At 38.9% G+C, this 22,284-nt stretch overlaps 1 protein-coding gene across 10 annotated transcripts in view; it reads left to right on the forward strand.

Annotated features, from left to right (window-relative positions):
* The window catches only part of dennd1a (DENN/MADD domain containing 1A), a 532,879-nt gene that overhangs the window by 271,408 nt on the left and 239,187 nt on the right, over positions 1–22,284 (forward strand). For all 10 annotated transcript variants that reach the window (XM_078226515.1, XM_078226519.1, XM_078226517.1 and 7 more), the window contains exon 10: positions 17,860–17,960. In XM_078226515.1, the coding sequence (XP_078082641.1) occupies positions 17,860–17,960 (101 nt within the window). The remainder of the gene's footprint in view (positions 1–17,859; positions 17,961–22,284) is intronic.

Here is a 22,284-nt window from a genome sequence, read left to right on the forward strand (position 1 = left end):
ATTCCATCTTATTCCTCATCTTCATTTAGGCCTTTTGCAACTTCATCCATGGGATATTGTGTTAATTGACAGTATATAACTGTGAGTTGTTAGTATTAATTGTCACTGCAAAAATCCCCCAATACAGGTGTTCACATGATTCCTATTGTCTGTTTGTCTAAACAGTACAATATGTTTCTTCGTAGGCCGATCCTTTGTGTTAATAAACGTGGTTCCATTCACTGTGTCAGGTAAATGGTTAGTGTTTTAATTTAATACCCTCACAAACTTAGGATCAACTTCCATAAATATAAATGGCACCCAGGTCTACCTTTCCACCACCTCACTTGATTCCGTGTTGTCACCCTGAATTAGTCGGTGTTTCTTAGCTGAACATAACAAGATTAAAGCTATTCTGTTTGGCCATACCAGAAACTTTGCATCTCTAATGTTGATTTCATCTTCCCCTCACCCTTAAACCGGCTGTCTTGGCCGGCTTCCTCAGCTCCATCCTACACAAATTCCAACTCATCCTTAATAAAGCGGCTCCTGTCCTATCTCATTGAAGTACAGCATATCCATCACATTTATCATCCAGAAAAACCGTCCTCCTCATTAAACAAGATGTCAGTTTTTGCACAAAGCCATGATTTTTCCAAAATGACAGTTAGGATGGAACTTCTAAATACTGTAGAATTTGATTTGATTTATTATTGTCACAAGTATTAGTATACAGTGAAAAGTATTATTTCTTGCACGCTATACAGATAAAGCATACTGTTCATAGAGAAGGAAAAGAGAGGGTGCAGAATGTAGTGTTACATTCATAGCTACGCTGCAGAGAAAGATCAACTTAATATGCGGTTGGTCCATTCAAAAGTCTGATGGCAGCAGTGAAGCAGCTGTTCTTGAGTCGTTTGGCATGTGTTCTCAGACTTTTGTACCTTATTCCCAACAGAAGAAAATGGAAGAGAGTATGTCTGGGTGTGTAAGTTCCTTGATTATGCTGGCTGCTTTTCTGAGGCAACGGGAAGTGTAGACAGAGTCAATGGATGGGAGGCTGATTTGTATGATAGACTGGGCTTCGTTCATGACCCTTTGTAGTTTTATGCGGTCTTGGACAGAGCAGGAGCCATACTAAGCTGTGATACAACCAGAAAGAATGCTTTCTATGGTGCATATGTAAAAGTTGGTGAGAGTCTTGGCGGACATGCCAGATTTCCTTAGTCTCCTGAGAAAATAGAGGCGTTGGTAGGCTTTCTTTATTATAGCGTCAGCGTGGAGGGACCAGGACAAGTTGTTGCTAATCTAAACACCTAGAAACTTGAAGCTTTCGACCATTTCCGCTTCGTCCCCATTGATGTAGACAGAGGCATGTCCTCCACTACGTTTCCCGAAGTCAATGACTATCTCCTTCGTTTTTCTGACATTGAGGGAGAGATTATTGTCGTCGCACCAGTTCACCAGATTCTCTATCTCTATCCTGTACTCTGTCGTCTCATCATTGTTTGAGATGCGACCCATTACAGTGGTGTCATCAGCAAACTTGAAAATCAAGTTGGAGGGGGATTTGGCTATCCAGCCATAGGTGTATAAGAGTATAGTCAGGGACTGAGGACACAGCCTTGTGGAACATGGCGTTGAGGATGATCGTGGAGGAGATGTTGTTGCCTATCTTTACTGATTGCAGTCTGTGGGTTAGGAAGTCTAGGATCCAACTGCAGATAGAAAGTTGCATAAATAAGATAGTTTCAGGAGTAACATTTACAGATATTGTCTAACGGCTGGAAGAGACCATTTGCAAACCATTTCTCCAATTCTCTGATTGTACAATGAAAACAGAGTTGGGCTGATTCTATTTGGCCAGAAAAACAAAATCAGGTTGTGGAATAATATTTCTCTCCTTAAGAATTATGTCTTGGCTTTAGATTGGGTATGGTACACTGTTATAATACTGGAGAGTAGCTCAGATTGTGAGTCATATCCCACTGGCAGATTAGGGATTGCGATCATTAGGTTTTTTTTTAATGAGGTGTGTGCTTTTCACAATAACGTTCAATTTATTAATTGTGACCTGGCTTTGGAAGTGAGCGGGAGGATGCCTCATCTTGGAGTAACTGATTGACCTAGTTTATAAAACTGAATTTAAGTTCCCACCCATGCCTCAAGTATTGGTACAAAGCTGATGTAATGCATCTTTAGTCAGGTGTGCTCACTCACTTACCACTTACATCGCAGGAATTCATCCCACTGCATGAAAGTGATGTACAATACTGAGTGTGTAGCTTATTTCATGAGGGGAGGCTTAAGTTGAAATTGATTATTATTGAGCACAAACATTTAAACTGTGCTTGCACGCCAACCTAGTGTACTAATGATGGTATACTAATATGCACCAGAGACTTATGACACATGTGTAACTGTTAATTGAAAACAAAGCAGCAGGTTAGCATATGGGGAGGTTTGAACTACATCGAAAATCAGGAAAAAAAGTTAAAAGGAAAGAGAACTCAGATGTTATTAATGGAGATGTTAGGATTCAAAAAGAAGGTACAAAAACTAGCATAAGGGCACTTTATCTGACTGCTTGTAGCATTTGAAACAAGGTAAATGAGTTGACGGCACAAATCATCATGAGTTAAAGGTCCAGGGGTATTAGACTGTTCGGAAGGACTGACAGGAAGGTAAGGGAGGTGGTGTAGTTCTGATATTTAAGGATGACATCAGGGTGGTAGTGAGAGATGATAAAGGTTCCATGGAAAAAAAGGCTGAATCCATTTGGGTGGAAATTAGAAATAGTAAGGAGAAAAAGTCACTGATAGGCATAGTCTATAGGCCACCAAATAATAACATCATGGTGGCGCGAGAAATAAACGAAGAAATAACTGATGCATGTAAAACTGGCAAAGCAACTATGGGGGATTTTAATCTACATGTCAATTGGTCAAGGCAGCCTTGAGGAGGTGTTCATAGAATGTATCCGCAATAGCTTCCTTGAACAGTATGTAATGGAACCTATGAGGGAGCAAGCTATCCTTGATCTGGTCCTGTGTAATGAGACAGGAGTAGTTCATGATCTTATAGTTAGGGATCCTCTCGGAAGAAGCGATCACGGTGTGGTTGAATTTAAAATACAGATGGAGCGAGAGAAGGTAAAATCCAATACCAGTGTCTTGTGCTTAAACAAAGGAGGCTACAATGGGATGAGGGAGGAGTTGACTAAGGTAAACTGGGAGCAAACACTTTATGGTGAAACAATTAAGGAACAGTGGAGGACTTTCAAAGCAATTTTTCACAGTGCTCAGCAAAGTATATACCAGTGATAAAGGACTGTAGAAAAAGAGATAATCAGCTATAGATATCTCAGAAAATGAAGGAGGGTATCAACTTGAAAGAAAATGCATGCAAAGTGGCAAAGATTAGTGGGAAAGTAGAGGATTGGGAAGTCTTTAAAGGTCAACAGAAAGCCACGAGAAAAGCTATAAAGAAAAGTAAGATGGATTATGAGAGTAAACTAGCTCAGAATATAAAAATAGATAGCAAAAGTTTCTACAAATATATAAAATGAAAAAGAGTGGCTAAAGTAAACATTGATCCTTTAGAGGATGAGAAGGGGGATGTAATAACTGGAAATGAGGAAATGGCTGAGGCATTGAACAGGTATTTCGTGTTGGTCTTCACAGTGGAAGACACAAATAACATGCCAGGAATTGATGACAAGAAGGCTATGGCAGGTGAGGACCTAGAAACTATCACTATCACAAAAGAAGTAGTGTTGGCCAAGCTAATGGGACCGAAGGTAGACAAGTCCTGATGGAAGGCATCCCAGGGTTCTAAAAGAGATGGTGGGAGAAATAGCAAATGCACTAATAATTTACCAAAATTCGCTGGACTCTGGGGTGGTTCCTGCAGATTGGAAAACAGCAAATGTGGCAGCACTGTTTAAAAAAAGAGGTAGACAGAAGGTGGATAACTGTAGGCTGATTAGTTTAACTTCTGTAGTAGGGAAAATGCTTGAATCTATCGTCAAGGAAGAAATAGCGAGACATTTGGATATAAATTGTCCCATTGGTTCATGAAGGGCAAGTCATGTTTGACTGATTTGGTGGAATTCTTTGAGGACGTTACGTGCGCAGTGGACAATGGGGAACTTGTGGATGTGATGTATCTGGATTTCCAGAAGGCATTTGACAAGGTGCCACATGAAAGGCTGCTGCATAAGATAAAGGTGCACGGTGTTACGCGTAATGTATTAGCATGGATAGAGGATTGTTTAACTAACAGAAAGCAAAGTGTGGGGGTAAATGGGTATTTTTCTGGTTGGCAATCAGTGTCTAATGGTGTGCCTCAGGGATCCGTGTTGGGACCGCAATTGTTTACGATTTACCTAGATGATTTGGAGTTGGGGACCAAGTGTAGTGTGTCAAAATTCACAGATGACACTGAGATGAATAGCAGAGCAAAGTGTGCATAGGACATTGAAAGTCTACAAAGGGACATGATAGTCTAAGTGAATGGGCGAGGGTCTGGCAGATGGAGTACAATGTTGGTAAATGTGAGGTCATCCATTTTGGTAGGAATAACAGCAAAATGGACTATTATTTAAATGATTTAAAAAATTGCAGCATGCTGCTGTGCAGGGGACCTGGGTGTCCTTGCGCATGAATCACAAGAAGTTGGTTTGCAGGTGCAGCAGGTAATTAAGAAGGCAAATAGAATTTTGTCCTTCATTGCCAGAGGGATGGAGTTTAAAAACAGCGAGGTATAAGATGCTGGTGAGGCCACGCCTGGAGTACTGTGTACAGTTTTGGTCTCCTTACTTGAGAAAGGATGTACTGACACTGGAGGGGGTATGGAGGAGATTCACCAGGTTGATTCTGGAGTTGAGAGGGTTGATTTATGAGGAGAGACTGAGTAGACTGGGACTATACTCATTGGAATTCAGAAGACTGAGGGGAGATCTTATAGAAACATATAAGATTATGAAGGGAATCACTAAGATAGAAGTAGGGAAGTTGTTTCCACTGATAGGTGAAACTAGAATGAGGGGACATGGCCTCAAAATAAGGGGGAGCAGATTTAGGACTGAGTTGAAGAGGAACTTCTTCACCCAAAGGGTTGTGAATCTGTGGAATTCCCTGCCCAGTGAAGCAGTTGAGGCTACCTCATTGAATTTTTTTAAGGCAAGGATAGATAAATTTTTGAACAGTAAAGGAAGTAAGGGTTATGATGAGCGGGCGGGTAAGTGGAGCTGAGTACCCAAAAAGATCAGCCATGATCTTATTGAATAGCAGAGCAGGCTCGAGGGGCCAGATGGCTTATTCCTGCTCCTAGTTCTTATGTTCTTATGTTCACTTTTATCCATGAGCTGAATTTCTGGTTAATTTGTACCAAATGAATATATGGAAGCTAAGTTCCTCTTCAGAATAAGATACGTAAGATACATTGTGCAAAAGAGCTTATGACATTATTGCAATTATGTTTGGCTGGTTTACAAAATGGGTTTGACAGAAGATTGGGAATACTGCATTGTATAGGAGGTAATGAGAATGTAGGATAAAGTCACCTGGAAAATGTGAGAAATTTATTAAATTTGCATCCTATTTTCAGACATCCATCTTTTATATATGTACTAAAATTATTACACCTGCCTGTGCTGCTTGTCTGCACCATCTGACTTCCTAATCTTGCATGGTTTGTGACATATTTTCCCCATACTGAATTCTTATGTGGTCATTTATAATGTGTCTTGCCAAAGTAAAGCTTGTGTTTACACAATCCAGCTGTTTGGTGGCTTTGTGGCCAAACTGTCAACAACATGGCAGCCACAGTTTCTGAAAATTTCCAAGTATACGTTTCTGAACTACCACATAGACCCTCGAAATGTTCAAAGCCCCCTGGCTGTACCTTTTTTAAACCTGTCATAATTCAAGTCAGAAACTCCAAAGTGTTTTATGAAGTCAGCCTGGATCACAAGTTTTGCAATTTGAAATTGGCTAGGTATGCATGATATATTTCCCTTTCGATATGATTCAAATGACCATTGAGGGATCTTTTATCATCAAAGATTTTTTAAGAATACAGTTAACATGTATAGAAAGAAAATTAGCAATAACTTTTACCAATCACAAACAAGAAAAAAAACATGATATTGTACAAACCTTAACAGCTAAATACTGTTTCAACCAAACAAATCCCATAAAAAACCCTTGCCACAGGTTTAGCACAGAAAATACAAATGCTCACGTGATGCTGGAACTTAGTCCTTTGGTTGGATGCTGAAGTTCTCTTGATTCATACACAGACAAGGTTGATGTCAGAACAGCTTCCCAAAACACCAGGGAGAGAGAGACTTAAGGTACTGGCTAGCAAAACCACCAATAGCAGAATTTTCACTCCAGGAAGGCCAGGAGACCTGCTTCCAGCTAGCCAACTGAATGTACAAGACCAGGGAGAGAGAGAGAGAGAAAACCTACCTGCCACTTGACAACCAGGACAGCTTCTGACTCTAAACCAAAACTGAAAACTGAATCCTTGGATTCTTCTGGGGAGGAACCACCTGACTTGACTTGTCAATCAGTCTTCTCCCTCACAATGCAGGGGGTCATTAAAAAAAATCCCAGAAAGTACCTGAGGCCCCAAGTAAAAATAAAATCCCATTGAAGCAGCAATAAAAGGACTTTTAGCCGACAGCTTAGCAACAGTGAAGCCAAAAGGCCTGCTTACAACTGCAGAGAACATGATTTTTAAAAAAATCTTAAAGGTACACTAATGCCACAAACCTAGGGTTTATTTTTTAAATTTCTTCCCTTCAGTATATTTTGATTTGTGTGATCCTACACTTTAAGTTACTTTATATATTAATTATACTGTACATAACTACTCTATTACAATTTACCTGGTCTCAGAACTTCCAGGTAAACATGTCATGCTATAGTAGCACTTTCACACTAACTGAAGTGCAACAAAACCACCAATGATGGAACACAATTACAATGTGACAAGTTTATATGGGCAGTATCTATTCCAAATGTGGACACAGGAATTTATTTATATTGGAATTCTGAAAATGATGGTGCTGTATAACTTTAAAGAGTACACTGAAGTATGTTTATGTGCCACTGTGCCAGTATTTCTCATCTTCTAATGCTTTTCCTCCTGAAGATTATACTTGGCCTTAATTCCACAGAAGATCAGTTGGTCATGAAATGAAAGTTGTCCATTTTTTATTGCCTGTAACCATCTGTGCTGCTGCTGTACTTTACACCACTTGATGTTGCTTCATTAGCTCCAGAAGCTGCAGAAACTCATTCCTATCCCTAAAGCATTAATTTGAAGGTAATTTGCTATGTCTTGACTCTGGGTTGCAGAAGAGTTTAGCTTATCACCATAAACAAACTAAGCTGGTCATGCATTAAGACATAAATTTTGTTTATTTGCCTCATCTTAAACTGTTACTTCCTGGAACCTTAGTCAAGAGGGTAAATCTCCTCTGCACTCTTTCCAGCATGGTACACTTTAAATTTTAGTTTGCTTTGAAGTGGCAGAGTTTATTTAAGGACCACAGAAAGATCCAAGATTTTGTTAAATACGAAACTTTTATTTATTGGATCATTTGGTAAGCATTCCCAAAGTCCTTTTCATATCAAAAATAATATTTGGATTGAACTGTTAAAATATTGATGAAGAGTTCAGATGTCATTTACTTGACAGAAAGGAAGGTTACAGAAATTTTACGATTAGTATGCTACTGGAAAATTGTCTAGCTGTTGTCTTCTGTAGCAAAGGTAATGAGCAACAATGTCCTGAAACAAAGAGGAGGAATAAATGGGTCTTTTCCCAAATGATAGGCAGTAACTAGTGGGGTACGGTAGCACAGTGGTTAGCACTGCTGCTTCACAGCTCCAGGGTCCTGGGTTCGATTCCCGGCTTGGGTCACTGTCTGTGTGGAGTTTGCACATTCTCCTCGTGTCTGCGTGGGTTTCCTCTGGGTGCTCCGGTTTCCTCCCACAGTCCAAAGATGTGCGGGTTAGGTTGATTGGCCATGCTAAAATTGCCCCTTAGTGTCCGGAGATGCGTAGGTTAGAGGGATTAGCGGGTAATATGTGTAGGGATATGGGAGTAGGGCCTGGGTGGGATTGTGGTCGGTGCAGACGTGATGGGCCGAATGGCCTGTTTCTGCACTGTAGGGTTTCTATGATTTCTATGTACTGCAGGGATTGGTGCTAGGACCCCCAGCTAATCACAATATGTATGAAATGATTTAGATGAGGGAACTAAATGTAATATCTCCAAATTTGCAGATGAGACAAAGTTGAGTAGGAGGGTGTTATAATTCAGGTCAGAAACTACAAGGTGTTTTATGAAGTCCGCCTGCATCATAAGTTTTGCACTTTGAATTTGGCTTGGGTAAGCATGAGATGCTTCACTTCAGATATGATTCAACTGACCCACTAAGGGGCTTTTATCAAACAAAGCTTATTTAAGAATATAGTTAACATGTATTGAAAGAAAATTAACAATAACTTTTACCAATTGCAAACAAGCAAAAAAACCCATGATATTGTATAAGCCTTAACAACTAAATACCGTTCCAAGCAAACAAATTCCATAAACAAAACCCTTGCCACAGGTTTAACACAGAAAATACAAATGTTCACCTAATGCGGGAACTTAGTCCTTTGGATGGATGGCGCAGTTCTCTTGAGACACATACACAAGATTGAAGTCAGAACAGCTTCCCAAAACACCATGGAGAGAGAGCGGCTCTTGATAAAAAGTAGCAAACCACCGACACCAACATTTTTACTCCAGGAAGGCAAGAAGCCTTGCTTCAAGATAGCCAGCCGAATTTCTAATACCAGGGAGCAAGAGAGAGAAACACCCACTTTTCAATCTGATGTCCAACCACCTTCTAACTAAATTAGCAGCTAGCAGCCAAACTGAAACACAAACAGAAAATGCTGGAAAATCTCAGCAGGCCTGACAGCACCTGTGGGGAGAGAATAGAGTCAACGTTTCGAATCTCTTTGCTTTTTTATTTTTGCATTTATATAGAACTTTTAACATAGTCAAATGCCTCGAGCCACTTCACAAGACTGTCAGAACACAAAATTTGATACCGAACCATCTAAGGAGATATTAGGGCACAGAGCAAAGTCAAAGAGATAGATTTTAAGGAGCATCTTAAAGGAGGAAAGAAAGCTAGAGAGGCAGAGAGGTTTAGGGAAGGAATTCCAGAGTTATGTTCTTCGCAGCTGAAGGTGTGATCCCAAAGATGGAGCGATTAAAATTGGAGATGTGCAGGAGGATAGAATTAGAGAAGCCGGATTTCTCAGAGTTGTAGGGCTGAAAGATGGGTGAAGCCATGGGGATATTTGAAAATGAGAATTTTAAATAGCAGGTACTGATAGAGCAACTTATCTGATGTAGTCTAAAATTAAGATGTTAGCAATTCAGTGCATAATAATATATTGGTTTTCAGCACAAAAAAATCGCAATTTTAGTTTATTATTTAGAGTTTGCAAATGCTTGAGAAATTTTAACTTGCTCAATGAAGAAATACTTTAACTGTGTAATTATATGAATTAATTATTTAGGTGTTTTAATTTCAATTATGAGATTTTATTTGTGTAACGAAATATAGAGCTGCTCCTGCATAAATATTTATACCCAAGTTCTATGCTAAATTCTGTTCCTCTGTTGAATTTGTGCATCTAGTTTGTTAATAAAATGAACTCCCTTCATTGGTCTCAGTGTAGTGGCCCCTTGGAGGCAAAATATCTTTGATGGAATTGAAAGAGATTAATAATTACCCCTTGATGAATATTCATAATGACTAGATACTTAGGGCAAAATTTACACCAAGTGATTTTCTGTTTGTTTCCTGTGAGGTTTTGATGGGTCACTCTATATGTCACATTGCAGTTGAACAAAGGTGACCTTTACTGACATTCAGTTTACATATATTTTTCTGCAGTTAATTTTTATGCAGTTATATGAATAGGAAAATTATATTGCATTATTTAATAAAGTTCATAGACTGGAGTGGGGAGATGTTGAACGAATAAAATTTTACCACACTGCAAGAATGAAGCTGGAACTGTATGTCTGTATAATTTTAAATGTGTGGTGTTATATGCTTGAAATCCAATGTGAAATAGCTATATAGAGTTTTTGGGGGGCAGTTTTACTGAGCTTTTACCAAGCTAGATTGTGCTTCATTTGCCTGCTGGAGGAGCCACAATAGCATTTGATGGGGAAAAGTTCCTGCATTTCGACCCATGCAATTTGAGCTACAGTAAGCATGTCCTTTTCACTGCATTTTACAGGGACTGACATTTTTTGTGTGCTTATGTGCCTGTGTTTGTGTATCTGTGTAGATATATATATATACACATTATAAATAATCAATCCCATCATATTACATATGAAGAATTGATTAAGATCAAATGTCTTGAAGTGAAGTAGATTAATTGAACCAAGGTCTGCAGAAACGGTTCAGTCCACATATTAAAGTGTTATTTTCTATCCTTATTTTTAAATAATATTTTGGTTTTATATTATAACAGTTTAATAACAAAAATGCCAATTTTAGAAGTAGAGTTTATTAAAACATAGAAGTTTTAAAGCAGTAATGGCTAAGGAATTGGGATGAAAAACCAGATGCTATGGCACCGCTGCTTTCAATTATATATGATTGCAAAATGACAAATTTGTACAGGCAGTTTCAATTATAAATGTGTGGGTAGGAAATTCTTCAGGTAGAAATTGGCACGAATGTGTGACAATCTGTCAACAGGAACTTAAGGTTTTGTGTATGGGAAATGTGCGCATGCACATGTTTTAATTTCTTCTCAGTGTTTAAAATATTTAAAATAGCATGATGGTTTTCAGTCACATCACACTGCCTGTGTCATGCTTCCATCATCATTCTTTGTGTCATGCTTTTCTCATCAGACTTGATTGGCTCAAAATATATGTCCTGGGACAGCAACAAATCAAAACTCGGTTAGCTGTAAGAAATTTCTGCCAATGAAAACAGAAAATCAAGTCATCAAATTGCTCAAAATATTTTTCGAGTTTTTCTATTAACCGCTTTTTTTTTCTTGAGACAAACCCATGATGCACACTTCAAAGTTTGTAACATAACAGAGATGTAAACAGTGACATATTTGCAATATTCATAACTAAACTTGGCTGTAAAATTATCTTAGAGTGCCTTTGTTAATGCTTTACTTGGAGGGTTCGGCCTCTTTCAATAACCTAAGCGTTGATTTTGAGTCTCATTTCACAGAACTATCTCTCTGTCAACTGAAGAGGAGCAAGTACAAAGCTTGTACCTGTAATTCCCAAAATACTGCAGCCTGTCTCCTGGCCATAAGAGTAATAATGCGTTTGTTTTTTAAAACCACTTGGAACATGTCTTAAATTTGTTATCAAAGCTATTTAAGTGTGCTTGCTTTTGCTTGAGAGAGGTCAGCAGATTGAAAGTGTAAATGGTATTGTTTCTGTCTTTCCTTTGTTCATATTGGAAATTTTAAAAGATCTTTGCTTTTTTTTATTTGTTCACGGGATGTGGGCATCCCTGGCTCGGCCAGCATTCATTGCCTATCCTTAATTGCCCTTGACGAAGTGGTGGTAAGCCGCTGCCTTTAACTGCTGCAATCCATGTGGTGTAGGTACACCCACAGTGTTGTTGGGAAGGGAGCTTGATCATGTGATGGTGTAGGAGCAGTGTTGTAATTCCAAGTAAGGATGGTGTGTGGCTTGGAGGGGAACCCGCAGGTATCGATGTTCCCATGCATCTGCTTCCCTTGTTCTTCTATGTGGTAGAGGTTGTGGGTTTGGAAGGTGCTGTTGAAGGAGCCTTGCTGAGTTGCTCCAGTGCATTTTGTAGATGGTACACGCTGCTGCCATTGTGCATCAGAGGTGGATGTTTAATGTGGTGGATGGGGTGCCAATCAAGCAGGCTGCTTTGTCCTGGATGGTGTTGAGCTTCTTGAATGTTGTTTGAGCGGCAATCATCCATCCAAGTGGCGAATATTCCATTACACTGCTGACTTGTGCCTTGTAGATAGCGGACAGGCTTTGGGGAGATAATTACTAGCTGTAGAATACTCAACCTCTGACCTGTTATTATAGTGATTGTATTTTTAAGGCAAGTCCAGTTCAGTTTCTAGTCAGTGATAACCCCCAGGATGATGATAGTGGGGGATTCAGCAATGGTAATGCCGTTGAAAGTCAAGGGGCGATGGTTAGATTCTCTCTCGTTGGGGATATTAATTGTCTGTCACTTGTGCGGCGCGAATGTTATTTGCCACTTATTAGCCCAGTCCTGAATATTGTCCAGCTCTTGCTGCTTATAGACACAGACTGCTTAAGCATTGGAGATGTGGTGATTGGTGCTGAACATTGTGCAATCATCAGCAAACATCCCCACGTCTGACCTTATTGTAATGGCACATATTTGCTTGCAGAATTTATTTGTTCATGGAGCAATGGTATATGTTTATACATTGTTCAGTTATATTGGGTGATGATAAATGTTTTTCCAAAGATCAATTCTAAATGCTTCACATGAGCAGAACTCCTACAAGTGTCTCCCATGTTATTTCACCTCATAGTGTGCACCTTTCCCATCAGGATAATGTCAGCCCCTGACAGAATAACATCTCTGGAAGGCTGCTATTATATAAAGACTGCTGCCTCACCGCACCAGGGACCCGGGTTCAATTCCAGCCTTGCGTGACTGTCTGTGTGGAGTCTGCACGTTCTCCCCGTGTCTGCTTTGGTTTCCTCCGGTGCTCCGGTTTCCTTCCACAGTCTGAAAGACGTGCTGGTTAAGTGCATTGGCCATGCTAAATCCTCCTTCAGTGTACCCTAACAGGTGCCGGAGTGTGGCGACTAGGGGGTTTTCACAGTAACTTCATTGCAGTGTTAATGTAAGCCTACTTGTGACACTAATAAATAAACTTTAAAAAAACTAAACTGTATTTAGGTGCAGCTATTTTCTGATGAAGGATGGCCATGAATGCTTGTTCCACCCACTGTCTTTGTGAAAGGTCTTGTTTGACTGTGGCATATGTAGATGATCGAAAAGGATATTGCAGGAGTTCAACTTGTAGACTCGTATATGTAATGGCACTAGTTTTAAATGCTTAGGCACATGTACATTTCTTTTTATGCTGCTGTATCAAATAACAAAACGGTTAAAGTTGAAATAGATATTTGCATCTATTCAGAAGTTGGTTTTGGCTTGTATCTTTAAGAGCCAATAGGGAGGAGCACCCATACTTAGAGGATACTAAAATGGTTTGAGCGCCTGACATGATACTTCAGATTGTCATAAAGTCCAGACTGAAAGATAAATGTTTCTTTTATCATTTGAACTCTGTAGTACTGTTGTTGGTCTTCGAAGAACCACAATTGCCTTGTTTAAAAATACCTTTGTCAGAAATATTTTGATGGGAAGTGGAAGTTAGTTTATGGCTTACATTTATGTTGAGTTGACAGATGGTCTTCCGGATACTATTGTCCAATTAAAGTACGGTAATTCCAAGTGACAAAGAACCTTCCAGGATCTTTGACAGTAATGTAGAGTCTACCAGAGTTTCAAACAGTGCAGGGCTTGGAAGGCTACAATGCTAATTTAGAAAATATACTCCTACCCTTATTAAATATCTGCCTGCAATTCATACTCCAAGCCTGTATGTATTAAATGTACAAGGTATTCCTTCCTTTTCCCAGATCTCTTCCTCTCTTCAATTTCTAATTAGATAATGCTCGGCACCATTTCAGGATCAGTTGGTGAAACAATTAGTATGAAACAATTGGGCGTGTAACCTCACAAATCTAAGAGAACAATGGTCATTTAACTAAAAGGTATGAAAAATATGGATAAAGGATGGACATCACCTGAATGAAGATTTAGCTTAATATTGCAACAAAACTGCTTGTAAGGCAGTAGTAAATTGAACTGTTCAGCGATGTAATAATTTTCATTATAAAAGCAAAATGCTGCGGATGCTGGAAACCTGAAATCAGAATAGAAAATGCTGGAACAAAACTCAGCAGGTCTGGCAGCATCCATAGAGAGGGAACAGAGTTAATGTTTCGAGTTCACATGGCTTCTTCAGAGCCCTTTATTCACTCACAATAAATGCTGCCAGACCTGCTGAGTTTTTTCAATATTTTAAGTTTTTATTTATTGATAACTGTCTAATAAAAAAAACCATGCCTAAAATTATTAATGCTGCTGCTTTCAAAGTAGATTGACTGTGAATTGAATAATAGTGCATGGAGCTTTTTCATTTTAATTCAGTAACATTTTCAGGTGTTAAGCCTATAATTCTGTTCATACTAAATTTAGATCCATTCTGCTGTACCTTAGTGCAGTGGGATGTAGAGAAAAAAATACTTCTGGTAGCTCATGGTTGTATGCTTCAGTTTCAAAAAAGTGTGACCTGGAGTACCTCATACTTAGATGCACAGTCGGCCTCTGTCCTTAAGATCACCAGTAGCATTATGCATAATGATGGGATGTTTTTGAATCAAACACCGTAAATGACAGTGATTGAACAGTCAGCGCCTTGTGTGTTTTGAGGCTTGCAGGAAATGCTGTCAACTTTTACAGATGTCTGGAGAGTATACCAAATCTCTTTAGTTTCATGGTCCATCACACAAGCTCCTAGCAGTCCTCTCTCTTGAGGCAGCTGTGGGCAAATTTTGCTATTAGTTTCAAAAGTATTGTTGCACAATCATCTTTATAATATTCTCAAGTGAAACAGTAGAATTTATAATGTAGAAATTATTGCAACCAAAATGCACATGAAAGGTACACTGATTTAATGGCTATGAAACTAAATAGGACTTTTCAGCTCTTTTTGATATATACCACTGTAAAAAGAATGCTCTGGTGTGATAAACAACAACATTTATGTATTATCAATTACTATTGTGATTTTACCATATTTGTGAAGTGACAGCATCTTTTTCTGAGATGTGTATGTTTTTTTTCCAGTCAGAAAGCATATATCTCCCTCTATCATGGCTGTTAAAATAGAGAATCCTTTCCCACTTAATTCTTTTGGACTTGGAGAGTAAATATTCCCACAGTAATTCTTGATGAGCCTTGAAAATTATGTTTCAACCCAACTGCCCAGTGATTTAATTTTGGTGCTGATCCCTCCTCTCTCCTCTCTGTTACAAGGAGCATTTCAAGATGTATTTGCTTGACAGCAAACTTGAGTGGTTTGAGTGTTAGATATGAAAGGGGATACAGATTGTTGTACTGGAAAGAAGATGTGAGATGTTTACATTTGCAGACAATGGCATCAGCCTGTGTGCTGATAGACCGAGAGTCTCCAAAATCCCACAAAAGCTTTAAACAGTCTACTTACTTCTCAAGGATAGCTAATCAGCATTTCTATCTGGATACAAGCCCCATGAGATTCATGTCATGATGGACTTTCAGATGGGAAGGCTACAGATGGAGCCATTGTGATACTGGGTTATTGCTTTTCTTAGATTATCACCAAATATTATCGCCACGGACGGATTAGTCTGCTAGAATCAGGGAGAGAGAGAGCTGCTAGAGGCTGAATGTCTCTGTGGTTCACTGGGCCAGAATGCGGGTTCTGTGGTTCACTGGGCCAGAATGCGGGTGGAAACTCTCACTCAGATTGAAAAGACCACATTTGTAAAGAGTTGAAGTAAAGCTGGAAGATGCACCTAGCTTGCATTAGAGGGAGAATCTCCACTGATATTCTCACCGAGAAGGACAGCTCTGGAGCTAAAGGTTATCAGACTGAAAAAGAAAAACAATGGAAGTAAATCCTCAGAAGCCAAGTATCATTTTGGACTGATCTTGAGAATTGAAATGAAACAGTAGAATTTATAATGTTGCACACAATTGAAAAAAAACAGTTCTGAAAATGTTATTTTTGCGATTTGTTGGCTTAATTTTGTTTAGAAGTTGGAGATGCTTTCACTGATTCATGGTGAGCTGAGGTCATGTGACATAAGCATGACTTCTGGGCCCTAAATATTTCAGCAACCATATGATATGCAGACAGCATATATTTAGGGAGATGTCTACTTCAAGCATAGTGTAACATCTATCAGTAAAGTGTGCTTTTTTTTGATTCAGCTAAAAATGAGAAGGGTGGGTATTCCAATCTGTAGTTTAAAGTACAGGGGTGTCTGCAAAGATAGTATTTGCTCGATAGCCTATTAGTGTTCTATTATAGTAAACATGCAATTTTGTGGCATTCCTTCAAATATTAACCGGAAGTTCATTTTTTTTCAAGTTATCCCTCTCTGTGGAGATTGTAACCCAGTGCATTGTCTTCTCTATAGTTTTATATTGAAACTGTAACCTACTTTCTGTAATATACAAAACCAGTAATTTTGAGTCAGCTGACATAGGATTGTTTTTGATGTCTAATTAGGAACTGTTTTAATTTAAACGGAATTAAATGTTAGGAGAAGAGGGCAAATTACCCCTGGGTTTAAAGCACGCTGTCTATTATACATGATACCTATCTGCAGGAAACAAAATAATTATTTTGTGATTGCTGAAAAATTCTGCAGAACTGATCTTTTTTTTTCCTCAAACATTGCTGTGTTTCAAATTTAAAATCTGCACAAGTCAACTACATTGCACACAACTGAAAAATAAGAACAGTTCTGAATTTTTGTGATTTGTTGGCTTAATGTTTTGTTTAGAAGTTGGAGATGCTTTCACTTTTGCGTGGTGAGCTGAGGTCATGTGACATAAGCATGACTTCTGGGTCCCAAATATTTCACCAACCATATGATATGCTGACAGCAAGTTGGCAGCACTTGGCATATAAAATTGTTTGGCAACCTACCCGTGTGGAATTACGTTTCATATATCCTTGAAAAACACTTGAGAACTACAGCAAAGCCAGCTACAAAGCTGCATGTCGTCTTCCACCACATTGCTCATTTTTAATGTCTTGCAAACAATGCAGGATTTATTACAGACAACACCTTTATTCAGGGAAATATGGAGAATAGGCACTTGCTTGTAATTCATTTCATTGCAGTGTTATGAGAAATGAAGCATGGTCATTCATTTTTACAATCCGGTGAAACTGCATAAAATGCCGTTACTCCTTCCTATACAATATGAAATGGTGAATCTTTCATACTGGCCACGTGACATGTAGGTTTCAGTGGTGCTGAGTGCCAAAATACATTATAGTGAATCATGGATCTACAAATTGGGTTAAGTCAGAAAGCAAAAGTTGTTTGTAACCATATTTCATTACAAAGGGATGGTTTTACCTGTACTGATAATATCAGGGACACTGGGTAATGGAAAAATTTGTCTATCTCAAATTTGCACTTGTCTATTTGTTGGTTTGTACTGAAATCCCTTTGCTGTAATGCCGAGATGCCTGATCATTATCCCATTTGCTGTGCAACATGTCAGTTATTTAGGCTACAGTAACTGACCCAGAAGATTCAGTCCTGATATTGAAGATAGAGCTTAATTATCTGACAGGGACAGAACTAAATAGTGTTTTAATCAGTGTGAAGCCTCCTATTTCAGCCTAACACGTGTCGGATTATTCACTGCACATAGTCCAGAGTGAATGATTTTTAACGTTTCTTTTGGAGATGTATGTTTTTATTTGTTTATTCTAATTATTTTAATTTATTGTTGGGTTTAATGTACCTTAATTGCTTATTCAAATTCAAAAATCACCAGATAGTAACATCAATCAGAAGATTTCACTTCACATGAACTCCATAGGAAGCAATCTACTTCATTATGAGAGACAATTTCTGCTTGGAATGTTAATTTAATGATGTTTGATTTGATGAGAATTTTTTCTTTATCTCTTCCAGTTAACAGCCTGCATCCACGGGTCGGCAGCTATGCTATATCCGATGTTTTGGCAACATGTTTACATTCCTGTCCTCCCTCCTCACTTATTGGACTACTGCTGGTAAGATGTTAAGCAAATTTAAATGACAGAAGAATCGAAAAAAATACTCGTATAAATACTACCTGCATGATTGAGCAGAAGGACAAAAATTTTATTGCAAGGCAAATATTGCTTTGCTCTGCTATCCCCTTGGCATTTGACATTTGGGAAGATCAGCATGAAGTTATACAATGGCCCAGCCTCGGTGGGGAATTGAGGGGTGGGGCGGGGGGTTAAGAAATTACAAAATGGGAAACTCGACCCCAACCTAGTGTGTGTCTGTGATCATTTACAATTATACATTGGTAGATTCATGTCATCCTTGGAGATGTGGGACACTTCATATTTAAATCAAACTCTTACAGTGCATTTAGGAACCTGATTTCACTTGTAAGAGTGGCCATCCAAGTTCCTCAGTTCATGTGAAAACCCTATAGTGAAAGGAAAGTGGAAATTATTGGCTCAAGAGTGTAAGTGGATTTTGCAGCAATCCTTCCAGCCCAGGGGGAGCAAGAGAGCTCCCTCTTGGCTTGAGCAAGTCTTCAACAACCCCTCTGCCAGTTGTGGCCTTTCTCCCTCCAACTGCCTCACCCTGTCCAGTCCTGGCACCTCGCTTGCTCCCACCCTTGATGGCCAACTCCCCACCCACCTCAGCCTGATCGCTCACTCCCATGATGGTCAGGGACCAACCCCAAGGGTCTGCTGCAGCCTCTTGACGCAGGTTTTCTCATTTGCCAGACAGCCAAACAGCTTGAGTTTCTGTCATGTTGGCATGCAGAAGAATTATAAAGAGGTCCTGTCATTAAATACAGCAGAACCTTCCCATGCCTTCCGCAACTCCCCACAGGTATTGTAAAAAAAATCTATTTTAATCCATCATTTTTGTTTGAGGAAGGAAAATCTGGAAAATAGCGTAGAATTTGTACTCGTACAAAAATGTTATTTTAGCTGTGGCAAACAGGGTACTGAGATGATCTAATAGTAGTGGTGCATACAAGCTAATCTCAGTCTGTAAATATAATCTTTAATTCATGTGTTTAATTCACTTTGTGTAATGGTTTTGTCCTATTTAATAACAAAGAAATGTTGTAAGTGACCAACCACAGTTATTCATGCTTTAACACTACTACTCAAGTGGAAGGCACCAGATGACACCTTTTGTTTATAGCAAATATATTTAACATGCCTAAATAAACCCACCTAGGATTACATAGGATATGCAGCACAGAAACAGGCCATTTGGCCCAGCCAGTCCATGCAGCGTTTATGCTCTACTTGAGGCTCCTTCCCTCTTTCTTTATTTAAATCTATTAGCGTGGCTGTATAGATTTGAAATAAAAGCAATGCGCAAACTTAATGAAATGTTGTTGCTCCAGCCAGTGAGAAACATACCCCTCACCCATTTAGATTTGCTTTTCTTTGCAGGTTTTTTTTTCTTCTGTCGAGCAGCAACTGTTCATCATTCTGCCACTCACCTCCTCTAGAAATGTCCTTTGTTTCTTTACTTGTCCCATTACCGTTCACTTTGGCCTTGCACAACCATTCCTTTTATCATTTAACATCTCCTGTCTTTCACCCCTTTTCAGACCATTCCTCTTGTTCTATTTCTGCTCCCCTCCTCCTTACTTGAAATCTATTACAATTCTAACTTTTCCCAGTTCTGATGAAAGCTCGTCGACCTGAAGTATTAACTCTATTTCTCTCTTCGCAGATGCTGCCTGAGTTGCAGAGTATTTCCAACATCTTCTGTTTTAATTTCAGATTTACGTCATCCATAGTATTTTGCTTTTTGTCCTGTACTGGGCGATTTACTAGGCCGCAGTTAGAACCAAAGAACATAAAAAGTCATGGATTGCTGTAGCTGAACAGGGAGATTAATTCCACAGCTGTGCGCTCTAAGGCTTAATACAAGACTGGGCCTAAAGCCTACCCCTGACTGGTAACATCACCAGTGCTCACGTGACTCACCTCTTAAAGGGACACTGTCCCCACATAACATACATCAACTATAAGACATAACACTTCGGTTTTGTTAAAAGCAAAACTTGTGAGCAGAAGAGCAATTTTCATTTTCAGAGATCAGAAATTATAATAAACTGGACTAACAGAGCAATCACCTTGTGGTGTCTGCTCCCATGAGGAATTAGTAAATGTTTATTACATTGTTCCAAATGAAATAGCCTGCCTCACCGTCGCCCGTGAGATAACTTCTGTTTATTCATAATCTAGTACAAAGAAGCCCTTCCCAGGCTGCATAGCACAGGAGGGTGCCTAGGCCTTTTTACACATCAGATGTAAGCCATATGAAATATTTGGATTTTATGTAAAATTATGAATGACCTCCTGTAGTATGTGCAGTCCCAAGTTGATTTGGGGCCAGAATGTCCACGTGTAGCTGTGCTGGTTAGACATATACAAGCCCAAAACCAACAAGGAACATGATTCCACCTTTGTAGTCAATCCCCTTACCATCTGTCGTTTTGCATAATATTCGCATACTAGGTTGTTAAACTTGCTTGAATCTCTGTCATTAGAGGCTGATAACCAAGCAGAATGTGAATGTTGGAGGTGTGCAAATGCAGAAAAACAGTACGTTTTTCCCCTCAGTACAAGCAGAGCATCAGTTTATATTCTTCAGAAAATCCAAGGGATTCAGTACTCTGCATCTATTAATGATTTGCATGTTGCATTAAAAATAAAAGATTATGCTCATTCAATGGTCCTGTCCGATAGCAAAGAAGCATCATGCACAATTCATGTTTTCATGAGAGATGTATAGCATTTTAAATGTTGGGAATTGAGTTTGGGTTGTCATTTTAAGTGCACAAAGAAAACAAAAATTCATTTCTTAAAACACAACTTAAAAATAGACCCACTTTACCTAATTTTATAAAGAGTGAAGCTGCCTGATAGCTTTTTGCTTCAATTCGGGAATCCTCTTCATTTTTAAGGCTATGTGCTGCTTGAGGGAGGGAGGGAGGGGATCGGGGGGGGAGGGGGGGGGGGTGTTGGCTGTGATTCAAACACCTCGAAAGTGAACCAAAGGACGAAGGAAGAAAAGCTATTTAACTTAACAAGCAAATTCAGAACACTTGCCGGCAGCTGTTTCCATAGCTGTTTCAGTTCATTCATTAGTACTGCTCAAGACATTTTATGCAGCGTTGTGGATTAATGTCTGTTTGTCAATCTTATTTAATCTGCTTTAGGATTGATACACAGGGCTGGAATTTTATTTAAATCTATTGGGCATGAATAAATGTTGGAATAACTTTTACCACAGTGTATTTGTAAATAACAGTTCAGATGGGTTCCTTGACTTTTTTTAAAAAAAAGTTATTATAATTCTCATACAGTGGGTAAAAGATTGCTCCTTCAGTAATTAGTTAATTCTATTTTGGGTAATTGAGCTCATTATTTGGACATGCAATACAATCATTATTTGAACATTTCATGTCAATTGTAATTTTAAATCCAGTTTTTCACCTTTTGCCTTGGCTATATATTGCAGATAAAGTGACTGTTGCCATGAACAATGTTATTTCAATATCCATGAAGTATGGAAAGGATGGTGTAATGAAAAACTGTCAGTGGAAGTCCATAGCCTTTGTAACACCTGATAGAGTTCGGATGTAACTGTTTTGCTTACTCCTTTCTGTATTATTGACTCTTAAATATTATATTTTTAATCAAAATCTGGATCTCTTTAACTGAGAAAAGTTAGAGAATAATGAGTAGCTCATGATAACTCACATTAAGTAAATTATGAGAGCATGTTCTTTTGAAATTTTGGCCATAGAGGTAAGGAGTAACTGACAGATTTTCTATTTGATGATCCAGCCTTGGATTTCCTCATCCCACAGGGACTAATATTAAAGAATGTTATTTAGAGCCATGCTGGTGTTTTTTTTTTTACCCCTAAGTATCTCCACATCTGATACGAAAATGTAATTTCCGAAATTCATAATGAATTTGGAAGATTGCAAGACCAGAGTACATGATGCATATAATGTCAATATTTCAAGATGATATGACAAACCGATATAAAGCAGGCCACTTTTTAAGATTATTTCATGAGATGTGGGGGTCACTAGCTAGACAGGCATTTATTGCACATCCCAAAATGCCTTTGGGAAACTGGCGAAGAGACACATCTTCAACCGCTTCAGTCCATGTGGTGTCGCACACCACAGTGCTTGGGAGGAAGGGAGGTACAGGTTTTTGACCCAGCGACAGTGAAGGAATAGCTATAATTATAGTTCCAAGTGAGGCTGGTGTGTGGTTTGGAGGACAACCTGCAGGTGATGGTGTACACATGCATCTGCTGCCTTTGTCCTTTTAGGTGGTT

Source organism: Mustelus asterias, chromosome 13 (genome assembly GCF_964213995.1).
Source record: "Mustelus asterias chromosome 13, sMusAst1.hap1.1, whole genome shotgun sequence".
NCBI classification, from domain to species: domain Eukaryota; kingdom Metazoa; phylum Chordata; class Chondrichthyes; order Carcharhiniformes; family Triakidae; genus Mustelus; species Mustelus asterias.